General features: G+C 39.7%; 1 protein-coding gene across 5 annotated transcripts in view; it reads right to left on the reverse strand.

Moving 5' to 3' along the window:
• The window catches only part of LOC103137362 (rap guanine nucleotide exchange factor 2-like), an 86388-nt gene that overhangs the window by 890 nt on the left and 68071 nt on the right, over positions 1–17427 (reverse strand). For 4 of the 5 annotated variants that reach the window (XM_016670900.1, XM_016670901.1, XM_016670903.1 and 1 more), the window contains 7 exons: positions 10010–10141; positions 5418–5595; positions 2705–2841; positions 956–1114; positions 502–654; positions 255–419; positions 8–115 (listed from right to left, as the gene is read on the reverse strand). In XM_016670900.1, the coding sequence (XP_016526386.1) occupies positions 8–115; positions 255–419; positions 502–654; positions 956–1114; positions 2705–2841; positions 5418–5595; positions 10010–10141 (1032 nt within the window). The remainder of the gene's footprint in view (positions 1–7; positions 116–254; positions 420–501; positions 655–955; positions 1115–2704; positions 2842–5417; positions 5596–10009; positions 10142–17427) is intronic. The other variant, XM_016670902.1, reaches the window with a different exon arrangement.

A 17427-nucleotide genomic window follows, 5' to 3' on the forward strand; every position in this document is an offset into this window, starting at 1 on the left:
AACGTACCTCCTTCTCCAGATTGTTCTCAAACTCCTCCAGAAAGTGGGTCATGGCAGGGTCTCCCTCGAAGTCATTAAAGTGATTGTTTACCCACAGCAAGACTACCCGTGTAACCTGAGAAAATCACATGACCGGCACACGTTGGTATCCACGGCAACATCTTCACAGGGCACCAAATTCAAAACTAATTCAGAAACATTTGAATGTAATCAAAAAGTTAATTATTAGGGCAGCTCCGCCCTGTTGGCCGTACCTTGTCCCTGAGACTTGGGTCGTGAAACCACTCCAGGAGCTTCTTTCCCACGACCATGGGGCTGGAGAGGAAGGTCCTGTAGGTCAACAGGAAGTCCTCGATGTAGGTAGGATCCACCACTGAGTGCTCCTCCACCAGGTGCATGGTGAGACGCTCAGGCGTGCCCTGATAATCCAGAATGAGGACAGAAGTTTACAAGTCGATCCTGCAAAACTTGTACGTCTGCAGAAGACAGTAGAGGTGTCACCTTGATGACAATATGTCCTTTCCTGGTGCCGGTACGATCCAGTTCACGGTGTTCCTTCACCATGACGATCTCTCCTTCCTCCTCAACCTTCTGCATGTTCTTCTCCACCTGGTTGAGGATGCAGCAGTAGTCCTGCTGGGCTATGCATACAAACTGAAAGAAAGGAGGCGATTCACTTTACCACAGTAGGAGATACTTCTACAAATTAATACAATAAATGTTTTATTCAGTTTAATAATTAAAAACCAGATCCCTCTACATATAAGAGGGTGCTACTGCTGGAAGCAACTTTCTGTGTCATGATTGCAAACATTTCAGCACAAGTGGGGCACAGTGGGACACAATAATGCAGGATGACAGGCCTCCTGCCAGGTTTTGCACACTGAAATGCAAAGGAAATGGAGCTGTTCATGCTAGCAGAGTGTGACAGATCAACTCAAATTAGGGTTCCAACCTGGCAGTCGTCCACCTTGGTCCTCATGACGCCTTTCATAAATTCCTTCTCCATGGTTGGAGACACACCGAAGCTGTTCCCCATGCACAGCATCTCTGTCCGGCTGTCAGGGTAGGTCACCTCCACCGAGCCGTTCAGGATCACCGACCATGAGTCCAGCTGCAGACAGAAAACAGGAACAACTTCAGATTTCACTTCAGAAACAGTTACCTGTGATGAATCGATTACTGAAATAATCAACTAATTTAGTAATCAATTTATTTTTAACTGGAAAAGATCATTTGCTAACACAACATCACATCATAACTGTACAAAAAATATATACATTTAGCTCCTAGGACTAATAAACCTTATTAGTTTTTTTTAGTATGTTCAATTTGAGTGGCAGTAAGTCACGGGCGGTGTTGATGTTAGACCTATGTCTTTACATACTTCTTAGATACATTTGAAGATGCTACAAATGATCAAGCGTACACAAAAGAAAATTCTATTTTTGCATTTTAGGCAAGAAGAAGTTAATTTTCTTTTTGTATAAATTAGGATGGGGTGGTTAAATGAAAAATCTGCAAAATGTGGCAATTTTTAATCCAACCAATCGTGTGAATTATTTATTACTAATAATAGTTAGTTGCAGCCCTATTTCAGATTATGCAGAACGTTGTTTCTGGACTTCCATTTAATAAATATGATTTCTGACAAAAGTAGATGCAGAAATGTATATGTCCACATTATTCTAACACCTTGTTTGCTTCCACAGGGAAACTACAGGACTCAAGAGGAGAAAACATGACGCCAGGTTTGGTTTCTACTCTTCCAGTTGATTTTAAAGTTCAAACATCTTTACAAACTTGTTCTCTTGCCATAATCCCTGTTGACCGCTGCAGTCAACTATTTCCCATTCTTTCCATGGTATGTGTTTTAAAACTATATACATAAGCTATGGAGAAACCGATTCAATAAATACAACATGCTCATGTTAACATGTCTTAAATTATATCTTATTTTATTTTCAATATTACATGCTGTGTATGCTTGTCGTTTTTAATCATTGCTCTTTTTAAGGTTTTATTACACAATTGTTTACTAGTTTTAGAGTAACTTCAATGTTCATTTATTTTATGAACTGATGTGAGCAGCACTTTGACCTAATACAGATAAAAGAAAGATGCTTTATAGGTTTGTCTACCTACAAACTGAAGTGATACATGGTTGGATTTTCAACAGCTGGTGTCCCTTAATGAGTCAAAGCCATTAAGCAAAAAGAAAGCAGAATAACAGATGGTTTCTTGCTCTCTTTCTTGGGAAGAGGCGATCTTAAATGAGGATTGTTGCAACCACTGCAAGCTTGATTTAGAGCAAAAATTATTGATATACATTTAGTGGAAAAAATATGTTTTTTTTGTTGTTTTTCTTTTTACATAAATTCATCAAAATCTGACAACCAATAATAGCAACAACATGCTTAAAGCCTAAGTTCTCTGAACGCATTAATTTACTCTTGAATCAAGGCCTTAGAGATAAATTCTTTATCCTTTTGTTCAAGTGCAATGCATTGAAAATATGAAACCCAAACCAAATGGTTGTTTAGCTTTGGGTGCCTGAGGGAACCTAGAATGACCCAGAGATAAACTATTTGAACCATTCAGGGTTAACAGAGCAGAAAAAACATCCAACAGAGGAACAAAGATCTGCTGGTGTGTAGAGGTCAGACTGACACAGAACATGGAATAAAAATGCACCAAGACAAACCTCTTCTCCATCATTGAGAACGATGGTGCCGGCTCGCTCCACCACGGCGAACACCATGACCGCGCACAGCTCCCTCCTCACCGACATTGTCATGTTAGCGAACGCTGGCAGCTGATGCATGAACTCCAGTAATTGCTCTGTGAAGAGGGACAAAAAGAGAAGACAGGTTGTTCAGACAAAAACCATCAAACTCTGGAAGAGGTTTGACTCCTGGATGGGAGAGAGAAAGGAAGCAGAGCTGCTGGTTAGCGTGATCCAGCATCTCCCCTCCACCGAGACAAGAAGACCTGATCGTCACCGCAATCATCATGGAGCCAGCAGAGGAATCTCTTTGAGCCAAATATCAATTCTATTGATACAGTCATCTGAGGGAGGCCAAGAATAATGGCTGACTAATCACACTGTGACTTTTTGAGTCACTCATCATTCCTTCAAGCTGGATTAAAATCAGAGAAATTCCTAAGCACAACTGAGAAAAGTTTATTTCTTAACATGCATAACCAGCTATCCAACTATGCTAGCAAGTGCAAAGCATCGGCTGGTTCCCAGTGACAAGATATGCTCAGGGAGGGGTGTGCAAAGTGCGGCCCCGGGGCCTTTTGTGGCCCTTACCTTAGAATGACACAAATTCATTTATTAAACTTTTGATTTTTAATCAGTGTAATTAACTGTAACTGTAACAGTGTAACTATTGACATAATTTTCTTACAAAGGAAAAGTATTTGTATTTTTACAACCAAACATTTATTATGATCAGCACAGAAAGATTTTGCTTTACATTAGGACGGATATTAACTTTCTCATATCAGCTTGTGTACAATTCTAAAAGGAGCAAAATGAAAAAATAAATCACTTAGGAGCAGGATCATCATTTCTTTTTATTTAAAATAAAAGCATTCAGATCACATCATGGATCTTCGGTTTTCAATATTTGTGGAAATATAGTAAAAAGGTTAATCAGAATCTCTAATCAGTCTGTTTTTAACCTGCTATGTGCATTTTTTCCACAATGCTGAGCTACACCTACATGGATGCCAGTTTTGTTCTTTAACATATCTATTCAGGATGAAGCTTGCAATACTAATTTTAATATTTTATAAACGGAATAAAAAACTAAAATGACTAAATTCCACATGTACAATTGCTTAAAAGCTGTAATTATTCTCTTGTATCACTACTGACAGTCAATGAAGAAAAACATCCAGAACATCTTGCACCTTGGTCCTGACCAGCAGCAGTCTTGTGCACCGGCTGACCTGGGCTTGGCATGGCAACAGCGTTGTGTGTGAAGCTGCGATATCGCTGAAAGTTTAATGCGCTGGGAGAGGTGAGGCGAGAGGATGTGCTGGAGTGACCTAGAAAAGCCTCCCGGCAGAGGGAGGGAGGAAAGGGTGCGCAGCAGGGAGATCAGCGCATGGAGAGAGGGGGAAGGGCTGGCGCTCGCTCCTTCTCTCTCTGCATCCAATGCATCATTCTCACCCAAAGTCCACATCAGCTGCTAAGCCCCGACCGACTCTGTGTACTTCGTTTTTTAAACACGCCTATCATCAGAGCTGGAGTTGAGTCATAGCTTTAAAGGATATGATACGAAAAGCCTGATGTGGCTTTGAGAATTACTCGAAAGCCAACATAACAGCCGTGGATGTTTACTGTGGCTCATCTGAATAACAAGTGGCTTTTATTACGAACTGGGAAAAGGAGATGAATGCCTGGGATACCAAAAAACTTAATTAAGAACATCTAATTAAGTGTTTTAAGTGTTTAGATGCGCTCACTGATGAGTATTTGTCATGGAAATCTTATATAAATCACATAAAAGTAAAAATAAATAAAAAAATTGCTGTTTTAAATAGAGTAAAGGAATTACTAAACAAAAAGGTCTTGTATAGTTTGTATAATTCACTAATTATTCCATATGTGACATATTGTGCTGAATATTTGAAAACTGTTAAGGGTCATAAGTGGAAGTGGACAGAGAGATCACACAAACAGTTAAACTAATTTTATGTACAAAATGTGGATTCAGGTCCCTGATGATGGAAAGATGCATTTCAGTTAAAGGTGCCAGTTTATGTGCGACAACCTTCACAGTGAGATAAAACTGATTAAACCTCTTTCTGCAATTAATAAAAAAAAAAAATTATTATGATGAAGCAATATGGTCTTGAATAAGTTAATATTTTGTTGTGTATTTTTTATTGTTTATTTGAAATATGCCTGCAGTAGTCATATGAGCTGAATATCTGATTTTATCTTTGTAAATAGGGAGCAGAGCTTATAAGTTTATACTTCTTTCTGTTCCATTTCATTCATGATTTCGTTTAGTTATGTGAACAAGACATACACTGATGTGATATTAGTATCTGTATTGGTCCTGATATTGAAAACAATTCTAGATTGGGTATCGGTGACAGTGTGACAAAGGGAAGATCTATTCAGTCTGATTCTATGCTTTGTGCTCTGGGTGACCTTATGCTCAGAACCCAAGTGTTTAAAAAAAATAAATGTTTTTCTGTATCGGATCGTATAGGCCGATACTGAACCTCGGATATCAGTATCAGAAGTGAAAAAGGTGGATTGGTGCAACCCTGACATGAATTACTCATATTTATTATTGTGTAATGAAATAAAAAAAATCATAAAATGAAAAATGACATGAAATGTGGCTCCAGGATTGAACATGTAGAAGTAAAACCCGCCCCTAGTGGCTCACCTATGTCATCATCCGTCCGGTCCATGGGGTCCTTCTCCAGGCAGTCCCGGACGATGTCCCGGCTCATCAGGGGGTCGGAGGCTCGCTCGATGTCCTCCTCGTCATCGTCCTCCTCGGAGTCCACGGCGGTCTCGGGCAGGCCGCTCAGGTCCATGTCGCCTGGCTCGTTCTCTGTGGCCTGAGGGGAGCAAACGGATCAGAGGTTCAGCGTGTGTGGAGCGAGAAGCGCGCTGCGGGACGCTGTGACTCCGTCAGAGATCAACCTGAAGCAACCACCTGGACGCTCGTCAATTAATTAATGACCAGAAGCTTTACAACTGATACGCACGGCGAAGCTGTTCTCCAGCACAAACATCATCTGCAAAGACTCGTTTCATATCAAACAGTGAGATTCAAACCGCCTTGTGACATGAGGCATTGAATACAGTATGAGAGAGAGACAGCATATCAAACAGGCTGCTATGCATAGTAACAAGCTAATTAAATCTTAACTTTCTTCTCTCCTCCCCCCTCAGCAGAACTCCACAGCCTGCCTTGCAGCCAGATCCTGTTCCTTGAAAGCAAAAGATAAAATATGTGCACAGCCAGCTAAGAAGAGCGAACATGGAGCAGATACCCGTGCATGAGCGCTGCAATCAGTTCCTCTGGACCACACAAAACATCAGTTCTGAGGGTACCCGACAAGAAATCTTACCACAAAACGCCATTCACCTTTAGCAGTTTTAACAACAAGAGTAGAACAGGCTGCTTGAGCCAACTGTCCACAACATCTAAGAGCCAGACGCATTGTCGCCTCCAGACTGCCGCTCTGCTTTTCATTTTTTAATGCTCAGACGTACTGAGTCGTTTCTCCTCAAACGCCATGTGGAAAAGGCTCATTAATGATTCAGCGTCTGACTAACCATTTGGCCTCCATTGGTGCAAAATCTGGTGGGCGGAGCCAAACTGATGTCTGCAGAGATGACGCTGGATGCAAGATGGAGAGCTTTACACATTAGTGTCTACAATACTGCAACTGGAAGGTCACCAGGTTCGCTACAGTTTGGACAAAATACTGCGCTAAAATGATGTGTTTTTGTTTTCTTAAGCACATTAAGCATATATGAAAACCTCAAAAACCTGCAGCGAGCATTAGGAGTCAGCGGGCTGTTAATATTTCATGCAGGCTATTCTTGGATCAATGCTTTCAAAGGACCAATATCATGATTTATTCACACACAAACAGTCGGCCATGCTGGCAGTGACGCGCCGATGATGCGGGGGCGCTCCACTCCAGTCCCAGGATGTGGATTTTACAGCAGCTGCAGCAGAGAGGCCATGTTGTTCGACCACTCAGAGCTCCCATCAATAACCTGCTCCCAGTCTGCTCAGCAACTCTCATCACAGCATCAAACTAATAAAACGCTAAGCAGCATGCTTCTCTGTTTACAACCCGAGAAGCTTGGAAAAGCAACAAAACTAAAAAGAGTAGCATCACCACTCTGACATCATACACATGTTGGAGGAAGATGTTGTAATTTTCAGTTATTGCTCATATGATGATAAAAAGGCAAGTTGTCAGAATTTTGGAGGAATGACACATTTTAGGTAATCAGCAAACAAACCAAAACAACTGATTGTTCCTTTTTGCATTTTTACATCATTAGGAGCTGACAGCAGTTTGGCTGAATCCCTTTTTCTATGGTTAACCAGTCACTTTATGCAGGTAGTGGGTGCAATATTCCACTGAGCAAGTGGGAAGGGAGTCTCCCAGGAAGCTGATACAACACTAGTGTTTGTGGATTTCTTCTATTTTAAACAGATGTCATCTAATAAAATGAAGTCTACTAAATATGCAGCAGTCATATTCAGCTTTTCTTCTGGGCTTGTTAAAAATAAAGCTAAATGTAAATGCATCAAAAAAATCAAAACAACGTAGACACAATAGTGGCCTTCGCTTCTTCTAGATTTTGCTATATTCACTTTGTTTGCTATGGAAAATAATTGGAAATGACACTAATTATAAAGATACGTGTTGTTAATATTCTGATGGTAAAATATTTTGAAATGGGTTAAGGTTATACAATCAGAAGTTTAATATCTAAGAACAATACACGCTGGACTATACAATTCTTATCATGTCATTAAAAACACATTAATTGGAAAAATATTTAAATTCAGGAGTTGATTAGCTTGAATAACCCCAAGAGCTCCTCGTTTCCGAAGGTTTTCACTTCCCCTCTTGGCACCTAATTTAGGAGAGGAGAAAAACTCCACTGAGAACTGAGACATTTACATTTATCTACGCAGCATGCATTACTTTTAAAGCTTGTTAGGGAAGAACAAATACAGAGGACCAAATGTGCCCTAAAGAAAAATAAATCTAATGCACCGGTATTTAGTTTTTCAGTACAATATTGCCAATATAGTTTAACTGCACAAGATCAGGAAAATATCTAAATGCAAAACTGTTGCTGAAAACTGTTGATGTTGATGACATTAGACATATTTTGACATGTTAAACGTTAAAGATACACCACTCAGGTGTTAGGAGTCCATCCAACTGGTCAAAGGCAGCTTTAATAGGCTAATGTAATGCAAATAAATCCCATCATATTTTGGACCCAAGTCGCCTTTTGCAACTCTGATATTATACTGTACAGATGTACAATATACCAAGAAAAATACATTATAATGCACAAAAGTTTCAAAACATAGGATTTTAGGTTTACTAATCTACAAAAATTCTTATTATATCAGTATGTTCTTCTAAATATAAAAAAAATAAAAATATTTAAACAGAAATATGACATTTTCTCTCTGTTTTTGATGGTTAACAAGAATTAAAATCAATTTATTAAATAGGGATGTTCAATACGTCATTATGGTAACAGTATTGCTCTGTAAGGTAAAACTGGGCCAATATAAACAACCAATGTTTATTTTGTTGTTTCATGATGTTGAAAAGGTACATATATATATATATATATAAAACTCCAGGCCTCGAGGGCCGGTCTCCTGCGACTTTTAGATGCGTCTCTACTTCAACACACCTGAGTCAAATAACTCTGGAGAACTTGACTGCACTGAGGAGGTGATTCAGCTGTTGGATCCAGGTGTGTTGGACCAGGGAGACATCTAAGAGTTGCAGGACACCGGCCCTTGAGGACCTGGATTGCCCACCCCTGCAGTAGAGGGTTTCATTTCAAAATATTTTAAATTAGGACATCTTATCTCTGCTACTGTTATGACTGCATTGGATTTGGTGTCATAAATAATGTAAACTTAAAGTATTTATATTTATGAGTTGTCTGCTAGCTTGGCTCCACTTTTTTCCTGAGACAACACAGAAACAACTGGGACTCCGTACCTTATAGAAACAGCTAAAGGTGAAGGGTGAAACAGGATTCAGCTTTGGACTGATAAAAAACCCACTAGATGAGCTATTAAACAGTTGTATATTTAATAGTCATAGGTCATAATTTTTAATTTATTCATAATTTCCAACAAAGCTGCAAATATGGGGAAAACAGCTCATTGCAATCAAGAGTTCAGCAGGGATTACAGAAGGTAAAACAAAGGAAGAAACTGAAGAAAAGTGTTAAAAGTTTACAAGAGGAAGACAAAAGCAGAGGACGGTGTTTGTGAATGTGACAGAGAAAAACCCAGATCCTGTCCCATAGCTGTGAGCAGATGGCACTGAGACCCGGATCAGACCGGACTACAGACAGTAAAGCCTGTTTAACCTGCTGCAGCCATCTTCAACAAGGCCTGACATCCACACACAGAATCCGGTGATATGATGAAAACATTCAGCAGCAACCCGACAACCAGAACCAGAACAGAACCAGCAAGAGGTCTGAGATAAACAAAGAGAATGTGACTGAGTGTGGCCCTGCGGGAAGTCACAGGGACACACACAAACAGGAACACAGCAGGTCCAATGGGCGGCTGTGTGCTGCTAAGAGGATTAGCTTCAGGTTTTGGGGGAAGTCTATAGTCATGACATTTGGCAGATGTGTGTCCCTCTAAGCTGGATATTTAGTCCACCACTATTTTACTGAAATTTATTTGGCTTCATGTAGCGTCTGAACATGAGTAAAAGGTAAATCAGCGAGGTTAGTGAAAGATTTTAGTCAGAGTTATATCATAAGAGCTGCTAACTCTGCAGGACTTGTGTGCTTCTGGCTCTAACGTGATGAAAAGGCAGAGATGGAGGCAGGCAGGATGTGGGCTGGACCACCTGCTCGGCAGCATCCAGCCTGTCTGCTTGCCACCTGCAGAGCAGCGCCGCTCTGCTGTCAGGGTCCTGTAGCAGCTCCGCCAGCAAAACCTTTGAATTACGCTGGAAAAATGTTCTGCTTAAAAAGATCATGGAGAGTTCACACAGGGATGGATGTCAGCTCGCCACAAGGAGGACATTTTCCAACTTCAGCTCGATTCTGATTCCATTTATGCACATATTTAAGGTTCATTTCATCCAAACTCAAATGTTATTTTACGGAATTCCTCAGAGAAAAGTGAGATAATTCAGCAGACCGAGACATCCTCGGTGTGACTCTACACTACCCAGGCCTGGCTGGGGGTCCAGGGCCGGTGAGTGGAGGCCTTACCTGGTAAATGTCTGACAGGCTGCTGCTTCCAGAGTCACTGGTGATACTACATCCTGAGTGGCTGGACGAGACGTGGGTCACCTGTGGGTGTAAGCCGTCGGCCAGGTGTAGTCTGCTGAAGTCTGCAGGGAGCTGCGCACACACACATACATACACACAACATACACACACATGGTCAGTGTCGGTCAGCCCAGCAGCCACCTCTGGTCGAGCGCTAACACACATGCTGACTGCCACGAACTTAGCTTGGGTGCGTGGGGACGTGAAAGATGAAATTGATGGTTTTATGCTGGGTTTCTATAAGTTTCATGAGGTTAAATTAGATACAAAAATAAATTATGGAACATAATTTAAAATTACTGATGACTTATGTGGTTGTGTTTCAGCTCTGGTCTTCTAAAGTTGGATTCCCTAACTTTAACACCTTTTAAACTATTTTCATGTCTGATAGACCGGTACACTGGGTTTGATTGAGAACAAAACTGCAACATTTGTTACATTATTAGTTGCTTTGGTTTTCTATTACACAGCACTGTGTCAAACTAAATAAACGGTTTAAGCAACCTGTTCCGCTCCTCACCTGAGGTGGCGCTGCACCAAGAACCACTAAAGGAAACGACACAAAAACCTCTGAAAAAGACCCCGAGTGCAACTTCCTTCTTCACAAATGTAAACAAAAATGGAGACTCTGTTGTGTTCAGTCAGAGGTTAATCACAGCCGTTGCAACACAGACCGCTTCGGAAGACTCTCCCAGCCCAAAACCATCAGCATCTGCAGCAAGTCTTTGAAAAAAATTATACACACAACAAAAGTTTATTTCCTTCTGGGATTAGTTAAGTCATTTTGAATTAAATTGTTTTTATACCTGTAAAGTAAATCTGGACATATTTAAGAGTTTTGGTTTAAAACTGGGATAATCAATCAATCAATGAATCAATGAATGAATGAATCAATCAATCAATCAATCAATCAATCAATCAATCAAATTGTATTTGCATAGCACATTTCAGCAGCAAGGCATTTCAAAGTGCTTTACAACATAATTTTATTAAAGACTTATGTACTTATAAGACCCTAAGAAAACTTTGTCATTCTAACCTTTATTTGTGAAAAATAGCAGCAAAATAACTGGGTAATAATTCATTTCTTAGATGTAATTGTGCAACATCAACAGAACAAAAAACCAAAAATCTGTGTTTCTGAAAAAGCTCTTATTTATATACAATTTGGTATTTAATTATAATATAGTAAGCGCCAAAATGGAATATTACTTTAAAACTTTAACAACATAAAAATAATTGTGCCTGCCTGATTTTGCATCAAGTCATCAATTTAAGAGTTCACTAAACCTGCTATTAAGTAAAGCCAAAAGGGGAACAAATCTGACAAAATAAACTCTCCAGGGGCTCAGACTCTGAACAAAATAGCTATTATAGTGTCAAAACCCAATCTGAAAATAATTGGGTATTTTTATTAAAACGGTGCTCAAATGCAGAAAAAAAAATTCTTATGGCAGAAGAAAATTCTCTAATTAATGCTTCACAAGCTGAATAAACTAAACAAACACGAAACAGTAATGGGGGAAACCCCTCTGAGTAATTTATGCTGCATAAAGTAGCAGCTGTAATTAAAAATAGTGTAAATGGGCCAACCCACTTCTCTATGGAGATGACCCCGAAATTTAAAATACATCAGAAACAGACAAATAGATCTGGAACCTCCAGAAATACAGCTGCTTTGTGATGTTCTTCGATTTTAATTTAGCTGGGTTATTAAACAACAGCAAAACTAATTCTGGAAATCAATATCAGCCCAACTTTTCATATCTTTCATCCCTATTTACAAGGTAGTATTTTTTTAAATAAATCCATCATATCTGATTAGTCAAACGGGGGAGGAAAGAAACTGGTTCATGGTGTCTGTATATGTGAATATTTTATATTCCATATGTTTTATTTACCAAATATTTATTTAATACTTGGAAGTGGGATCATTTCCTCTGAGCCCCTTTTCAGCCTAACTTTTGGCTGTGGCAGATCATTAATTTTAGATTTAAATCCCCCAAAACTCAAATTGGTCTGATTTAATGAACCAACTTAACTCATCAAGAGGCTGGAAAGTTGGAACCAGATCTAAACATCTGGAGAAGATTTAGTTTAGTCTCCTGCAAGCTGTTTGAATTTAAAGTCTCTGAATATTTTTTGAGTTTAAATCTTTCCCTAAACTTAAAAACAGGCTAATTTTCCATACCAGCTGTTTAAAGGGGATACATCTAAGGGATTCAAAAAGAAAAACATCGAGTTGAGTTTCTGATTGCAGGTCTTTAATTATGGCTTCATTATGGGGTTTTTGGATGTTGGCGAATTGATTTTTCACACACCGGAGGCTGGTTTTGCTTAAGTCTGCCAACAAAGTCACAAAGAAACTGAAGGTCTTGTAAGAGTCGTTGAACAGAGCTGTTTCAGAAAGAAATTTATTTCTCAGCTGCTATGAGGGGAAAATGTGGAAAAATTAGACGTATCAATTCACAAAGTGCCTTTCTGTGTCAGTGACAAGAGACTGGGAGCCAGACAGTGGAGCTCTCGCAGCACTGAGGTGTGATGTGATTACAGTGTGTCAAAGATTTCCATCACGTTTAATTATCTGGCTGGCTGCACTAACCAAAATGGTCGACTGGAGGACCCAGTCAGTCGCTAACCCCCCTCAGGCTGCGGCTGGTGGACGGCCATGTGAAAGCCTCCACGTTATTACCACTGGCTGGGCAACGCTGATGAATCTACTGTTGTCTCTCCATAACTGAGCCGATAGAGTCTCATCACATCACAGTTTTTTACAGTGTAATACAAAATACTCATATTTAGAGCTGACAGGAAATTCATGCAGGAATCTATGAGATAATACTTCATGTTGTTTAAAGTTAAATTTTATTTAGATTTCTGAACAGATCCTCTTCAAGTTGTTTTAGGGACCTAATGATTAACCTGCAACTACCAATAGCTATGCTGTTTATGTATTATGTTGGAGTAAACAACACCTGGGGTTTAAAAAATATCTTTTTACTCTGCATGTCTGCTTTATGTTTAAAAAAAGCTGAACTGTTACAATATTTAAATTTTTGGGGGGCATACTAAAACATTTTTATTGTAAATGTAAGTTACTGAGTGGACAGGTGGAGTTTTTATTTATATATGATGCTCTAACCTGTAAGTGATCAAACTATTAGCCATTCCTGTGGAGTCCCTCAGGGTTGTGCTTTAGGCACAATCATGATCCTGCTATCCTTCTTAGTCATTTTCTGAGGAAATGTCTTTGCATGGAAGAAATCCAGCTCTACTGCAGCGTAAACAACTCAGCATGACATAAATCATCAAGTTGTCTGTCAGATATTATTAAGATGGTTAACTGAGAGTTTGCCACACATTGTTCAAAATGGGGATTTTGAACCAAGAATGGTACAAAATCTGCCCCTGGTAGAACAAGTATTTGATGCACATGGAGACCTTTTCCTTTTTTATGAATCAGGGCAACAGTATTTTAACAACTACACATCTTACTTTCTCTTAAATGTGACCAGATGTAGCCAATTAATTTTACCAAAAATCATGCCTTGATGCAGCCAAATCTACAGACAAGCACTTTAATAGAAAGAGCGACCAATCTTTTCATCAATGATAATAAACTAAATTCTTCCAAGCAAAGAACACTGAATACTGCAAAAAATGTGCAAACTGGATGCCTTTTCTTTAATAAGGCAAACATGCACGTTGCCTACGAGAATCTGACTATTTTATCCATTTGATTAAAAAACTGCATCCTTTGTTTTTATTGAACAAATATTTTTATGTTTTTGTAAGTCCAAATTCTCTTTTTGTGCTCCACATGTACCTTTTGGTCGATTGTGGCCCATGTGACACAAAGTTTGTAGACTATTGTGTTAAATCGTTTCACACCAGTGAGAGGCATGTGAGGAACAAAGTGAGAGCAGGGGAGGCGGATAAAGCAAACGGATAATAAACAAGTAATCCTTTCTCTCCGCTCATTTAGGTCACCCGTCTGTCGGTCAATAAGCCAACGTCCATTCGCTCTATGAGCATGTGGTGGCCTGTTGACCTCTCTGGCCCAACGGAATGCAGGAGCCTGGGTCAAACTGGATGCCAGTCAAACAATGACATGCTCATTAGGCTTATCCAATAAGTGCACAGCCATGAGGCCCAACATCTACTCTCTGTTGTGAGCTCTGATTGATTGAAAAATCCATACTTTAATTCTGCAGTTTAAACATGTTAACGATATAATAAACATGAACTACATCATGAATTTGCCGTCTGAGCTGTTTCTTTGCTCCATTCTGCTTTAAGTTCAACATTCTCTTGAAAACAAATGAGCTCTGCAGGACCATGGGCTGAAAACACGTCCAATCAGGCGTCACGGGGGGATTAGGCATCGCTCTAAAGCTCGAGCCACAACTCTCAGTTCTGCTTACATGTGAGCAGATGTGGTGCTCCTTAAATTACATTACAGACCTAATGACCTAGATTGCTGGGTAGAAGCACTGGCTGCCTCTCAATCTATTTACTGCTTGCATGCAGCCAGTGAATCTGTCCTGCTATACTCCATCACTCGATCAGAAGAGAAAATAAAACTTCTTAAACAGAGATTTAGACCTAGACGACATTTTAATAGTCATTTTATTCCTGTAGCTGGTTTAAATTAAGGCGACACTATGTCATTTAAGTTATTTGAATGTGCTGTTAGATTTTATTAAAACACTACACTAGCTAATAAATGGCAACTGGGAGCACATTGAGATTCTCTCACCAAGGCGGCAGCTTCTCGCTTTCCTGAGCCTTTGGGATCAGGAGATTAAAATCCTGTTGGCAGGGCGTCTGATTAAATGGGTCTGATATGCTCTCTGGGCTTTTCCTTCACTTTCTACATCTCCATCAGTCAGGCCCACACAAAGCGAGTCACGCTATTTATCGTGAAGAAAAGACTTTTCACTCCACAATGATAAAACATGCTACAAGTTGTAAAACTTTGTCCAAATGGAATTACTGGAACGACAGTCGCTCAGTCGTGTCCTTGAGCAAGAAGATTCTTCGCCCAGTTTGCCTGCTGGTGGTGGTCAGTGACCCGTTGATGCTGGTTAAATTTCAGCCATTCACTGCTGTTAGTCTTTCCCAGGGCAGCTATGGCTACAATGTAGCTAACTGCCACATTTCAGAAAACTCTGTATTTTTGTGCGTGTGTGTGTGTACATGAAAAAAAATGGAGATTTTCCACACATTGTAGTCTGCCACAAATAATGTGCCAAAATACCCACAAACTTGTTTTGATTTCCAGTTGACATTGTTTAAATGAACCTCCTGGTGCCACGTTTAAATCCCAACATGAAGTCGTGGTTGATTTGAAGCAATTGGTTTGGCTGACAGGTTTTAGCTTTGCTCTACACCGCCCCCTATGGGCTCGGTATGTTTAAAACAACACTCGGGTGGATTTGTGGGGGTTCACGTGGATAAAACAGATATGCAACGTCAAATGTTACAGAAAGTTCAAATTGTCTGAACTGTAGTGATTTTGGCTTGTTCCAAAATTGTGTCCAACTGCGAAGCTGTGTGACACCAACTGCTCTCTTGATCACTGACATTAAATCTGATACTGACAAACAGTACAGACATTTAATAGTTAATGAATGATTTAACAACCTGATAGAGTTTGTGCTCTCAAGCAGAAGGTTGGAAAGCCCTGACTTTTATTTTGTGAAATATAATTTCAAAAATATGAAGTGAGCTATGATTTAATGATTTTTTCAGAAAGTTGAAATAGGAAGACAGAAACGGATAATACTAACATTTTAGTTATAATAAATAAGATGATACTGACAAAATTAACATGGTGATCAGAGCCAACCGTTTTAGCTGAAATTTGGGCTTTTTCATATATTGCATCTGAAAAAAAATATTACCGAAAACTAAAGGATGTTAAAAAAGATTTGAAAAATCAACAATAATTGAATTGTGATGGTTTTCCCACTGTTGCAGTAAAAAGCTACACCAGAAATGGAAATCACAGGTGTTAATGGGTGAGATAAGCAGGCATGGCATTACTGTCATGGCAGCCGATGCTGATGGGAATAACATTATGATGCCATTACTGTAATAGGATCTGTTAGCCCATTGGGGGTATCCTGCTGAGATAAATTGTTGTTTACAAAAGCCCTCATTTGTGTGCAAATACCATATAAACAAAAAGTCAGAAAAAAAGATTGACTACTTTAGGTTTTTTTAATCTTTTGTTGGGACTTTTGTTCACTTTTTGGTCTAATTTGAAACTAAAATGACATATAAAGGGCATATTAATAATTAAAAATTTAATTGAAAGCAAGTTTCCACATTTTCAGCCCACTATGGTTACAGACATTTTAGCATACCAGACAAAAAAGTTACTTACACAAAGATTTTTATACATAGGCTACAACAGTTTTAAAAATTCATACTGAGCATTATATCATGCGAAGCATGTCAGAGGCTTTGGTATCCTGCAGGCCTCCCTGAGGGGAACAGCGCAAACTGTGAGAAAAGCAGATGAGATAACTCATCAGCAGTGACACATTTACGGCAATTACAGGAATATTAAGGTGATTTTTTTCCCTCCACAGCATATGTGCTCTGCAAACCAGGCACCGTCCATCACAAAGATGTACAGCCTGCTGTTTGCATGTGCTTGAGTGTGTGTCTGCGTGTGGTCGCGGCGTGTGAGTGATGCCAGCGGCGCTGACAGTCGATCAATCCGTTTACTGTTCAAGTGCAGATGGTGTCAGGCCTCTCCGTGTGTCTGCCGGAGCTGCAGGCTGCTTCCAGCACCACGGACAGTGCCACCAGCAACGGAGTGGTGGATCAAATGGTTTCAGCAGGTGAAAAAATACAAAAAAGGATTTATTTATGCATTTCTCATCCTTATCATCAGTGTTTTTAAATGGAAGCCAGGATGTAAACGCCCACTGTAATTTTCCTCCCATGTAAAACAGTGTTGAATGTCATGGCCACTTCTAGAGGATTCACATGCAACTACTGACACCTTCATGCAAAACGAGGGCAGAGGCGTCGTTCTTTAAACAACCAGAGCTCCCATCTAACAGCATTTAAATCACAGATATTCTCTAAAACACAACCTTAACGTCACTGATGATGCTGATAAAAACAAAGTAGATTTATTTGCGTAGATTAATATATAAATCACTGCGAGCAGCTAGTGTTATTAAGAATCTGAGAGTGTGTTTGCACGCGTCATTGACAGCGAGCACATGGCGGCCGTTTCTAGTACAACACACTGACACACATCTGAGGCTCAACGGGGGCAACAATCAGCCTCTGATCGCGTCCTTGGTCTGCCCTGCCTTCATTCATCCTGCACAGAC

The sequence above is a fragment of the Poecilia formosa genome, unplaced genomic scaffold, assembly GCF_000485575.1.
Source record: "Poecilia formosa unplaced genomic scaffold, Poecilia_formosa-5.1.2 Scaffold39, whole genome shotgun sequence".
Taxonomy (NCBI): domain Eukaryota; kingdom Metazoa; phylum Chordata; class Actinopteri; order Cyprinodontiformes; family Poeciliidae; genus Poecilia; species Poecilia formosa.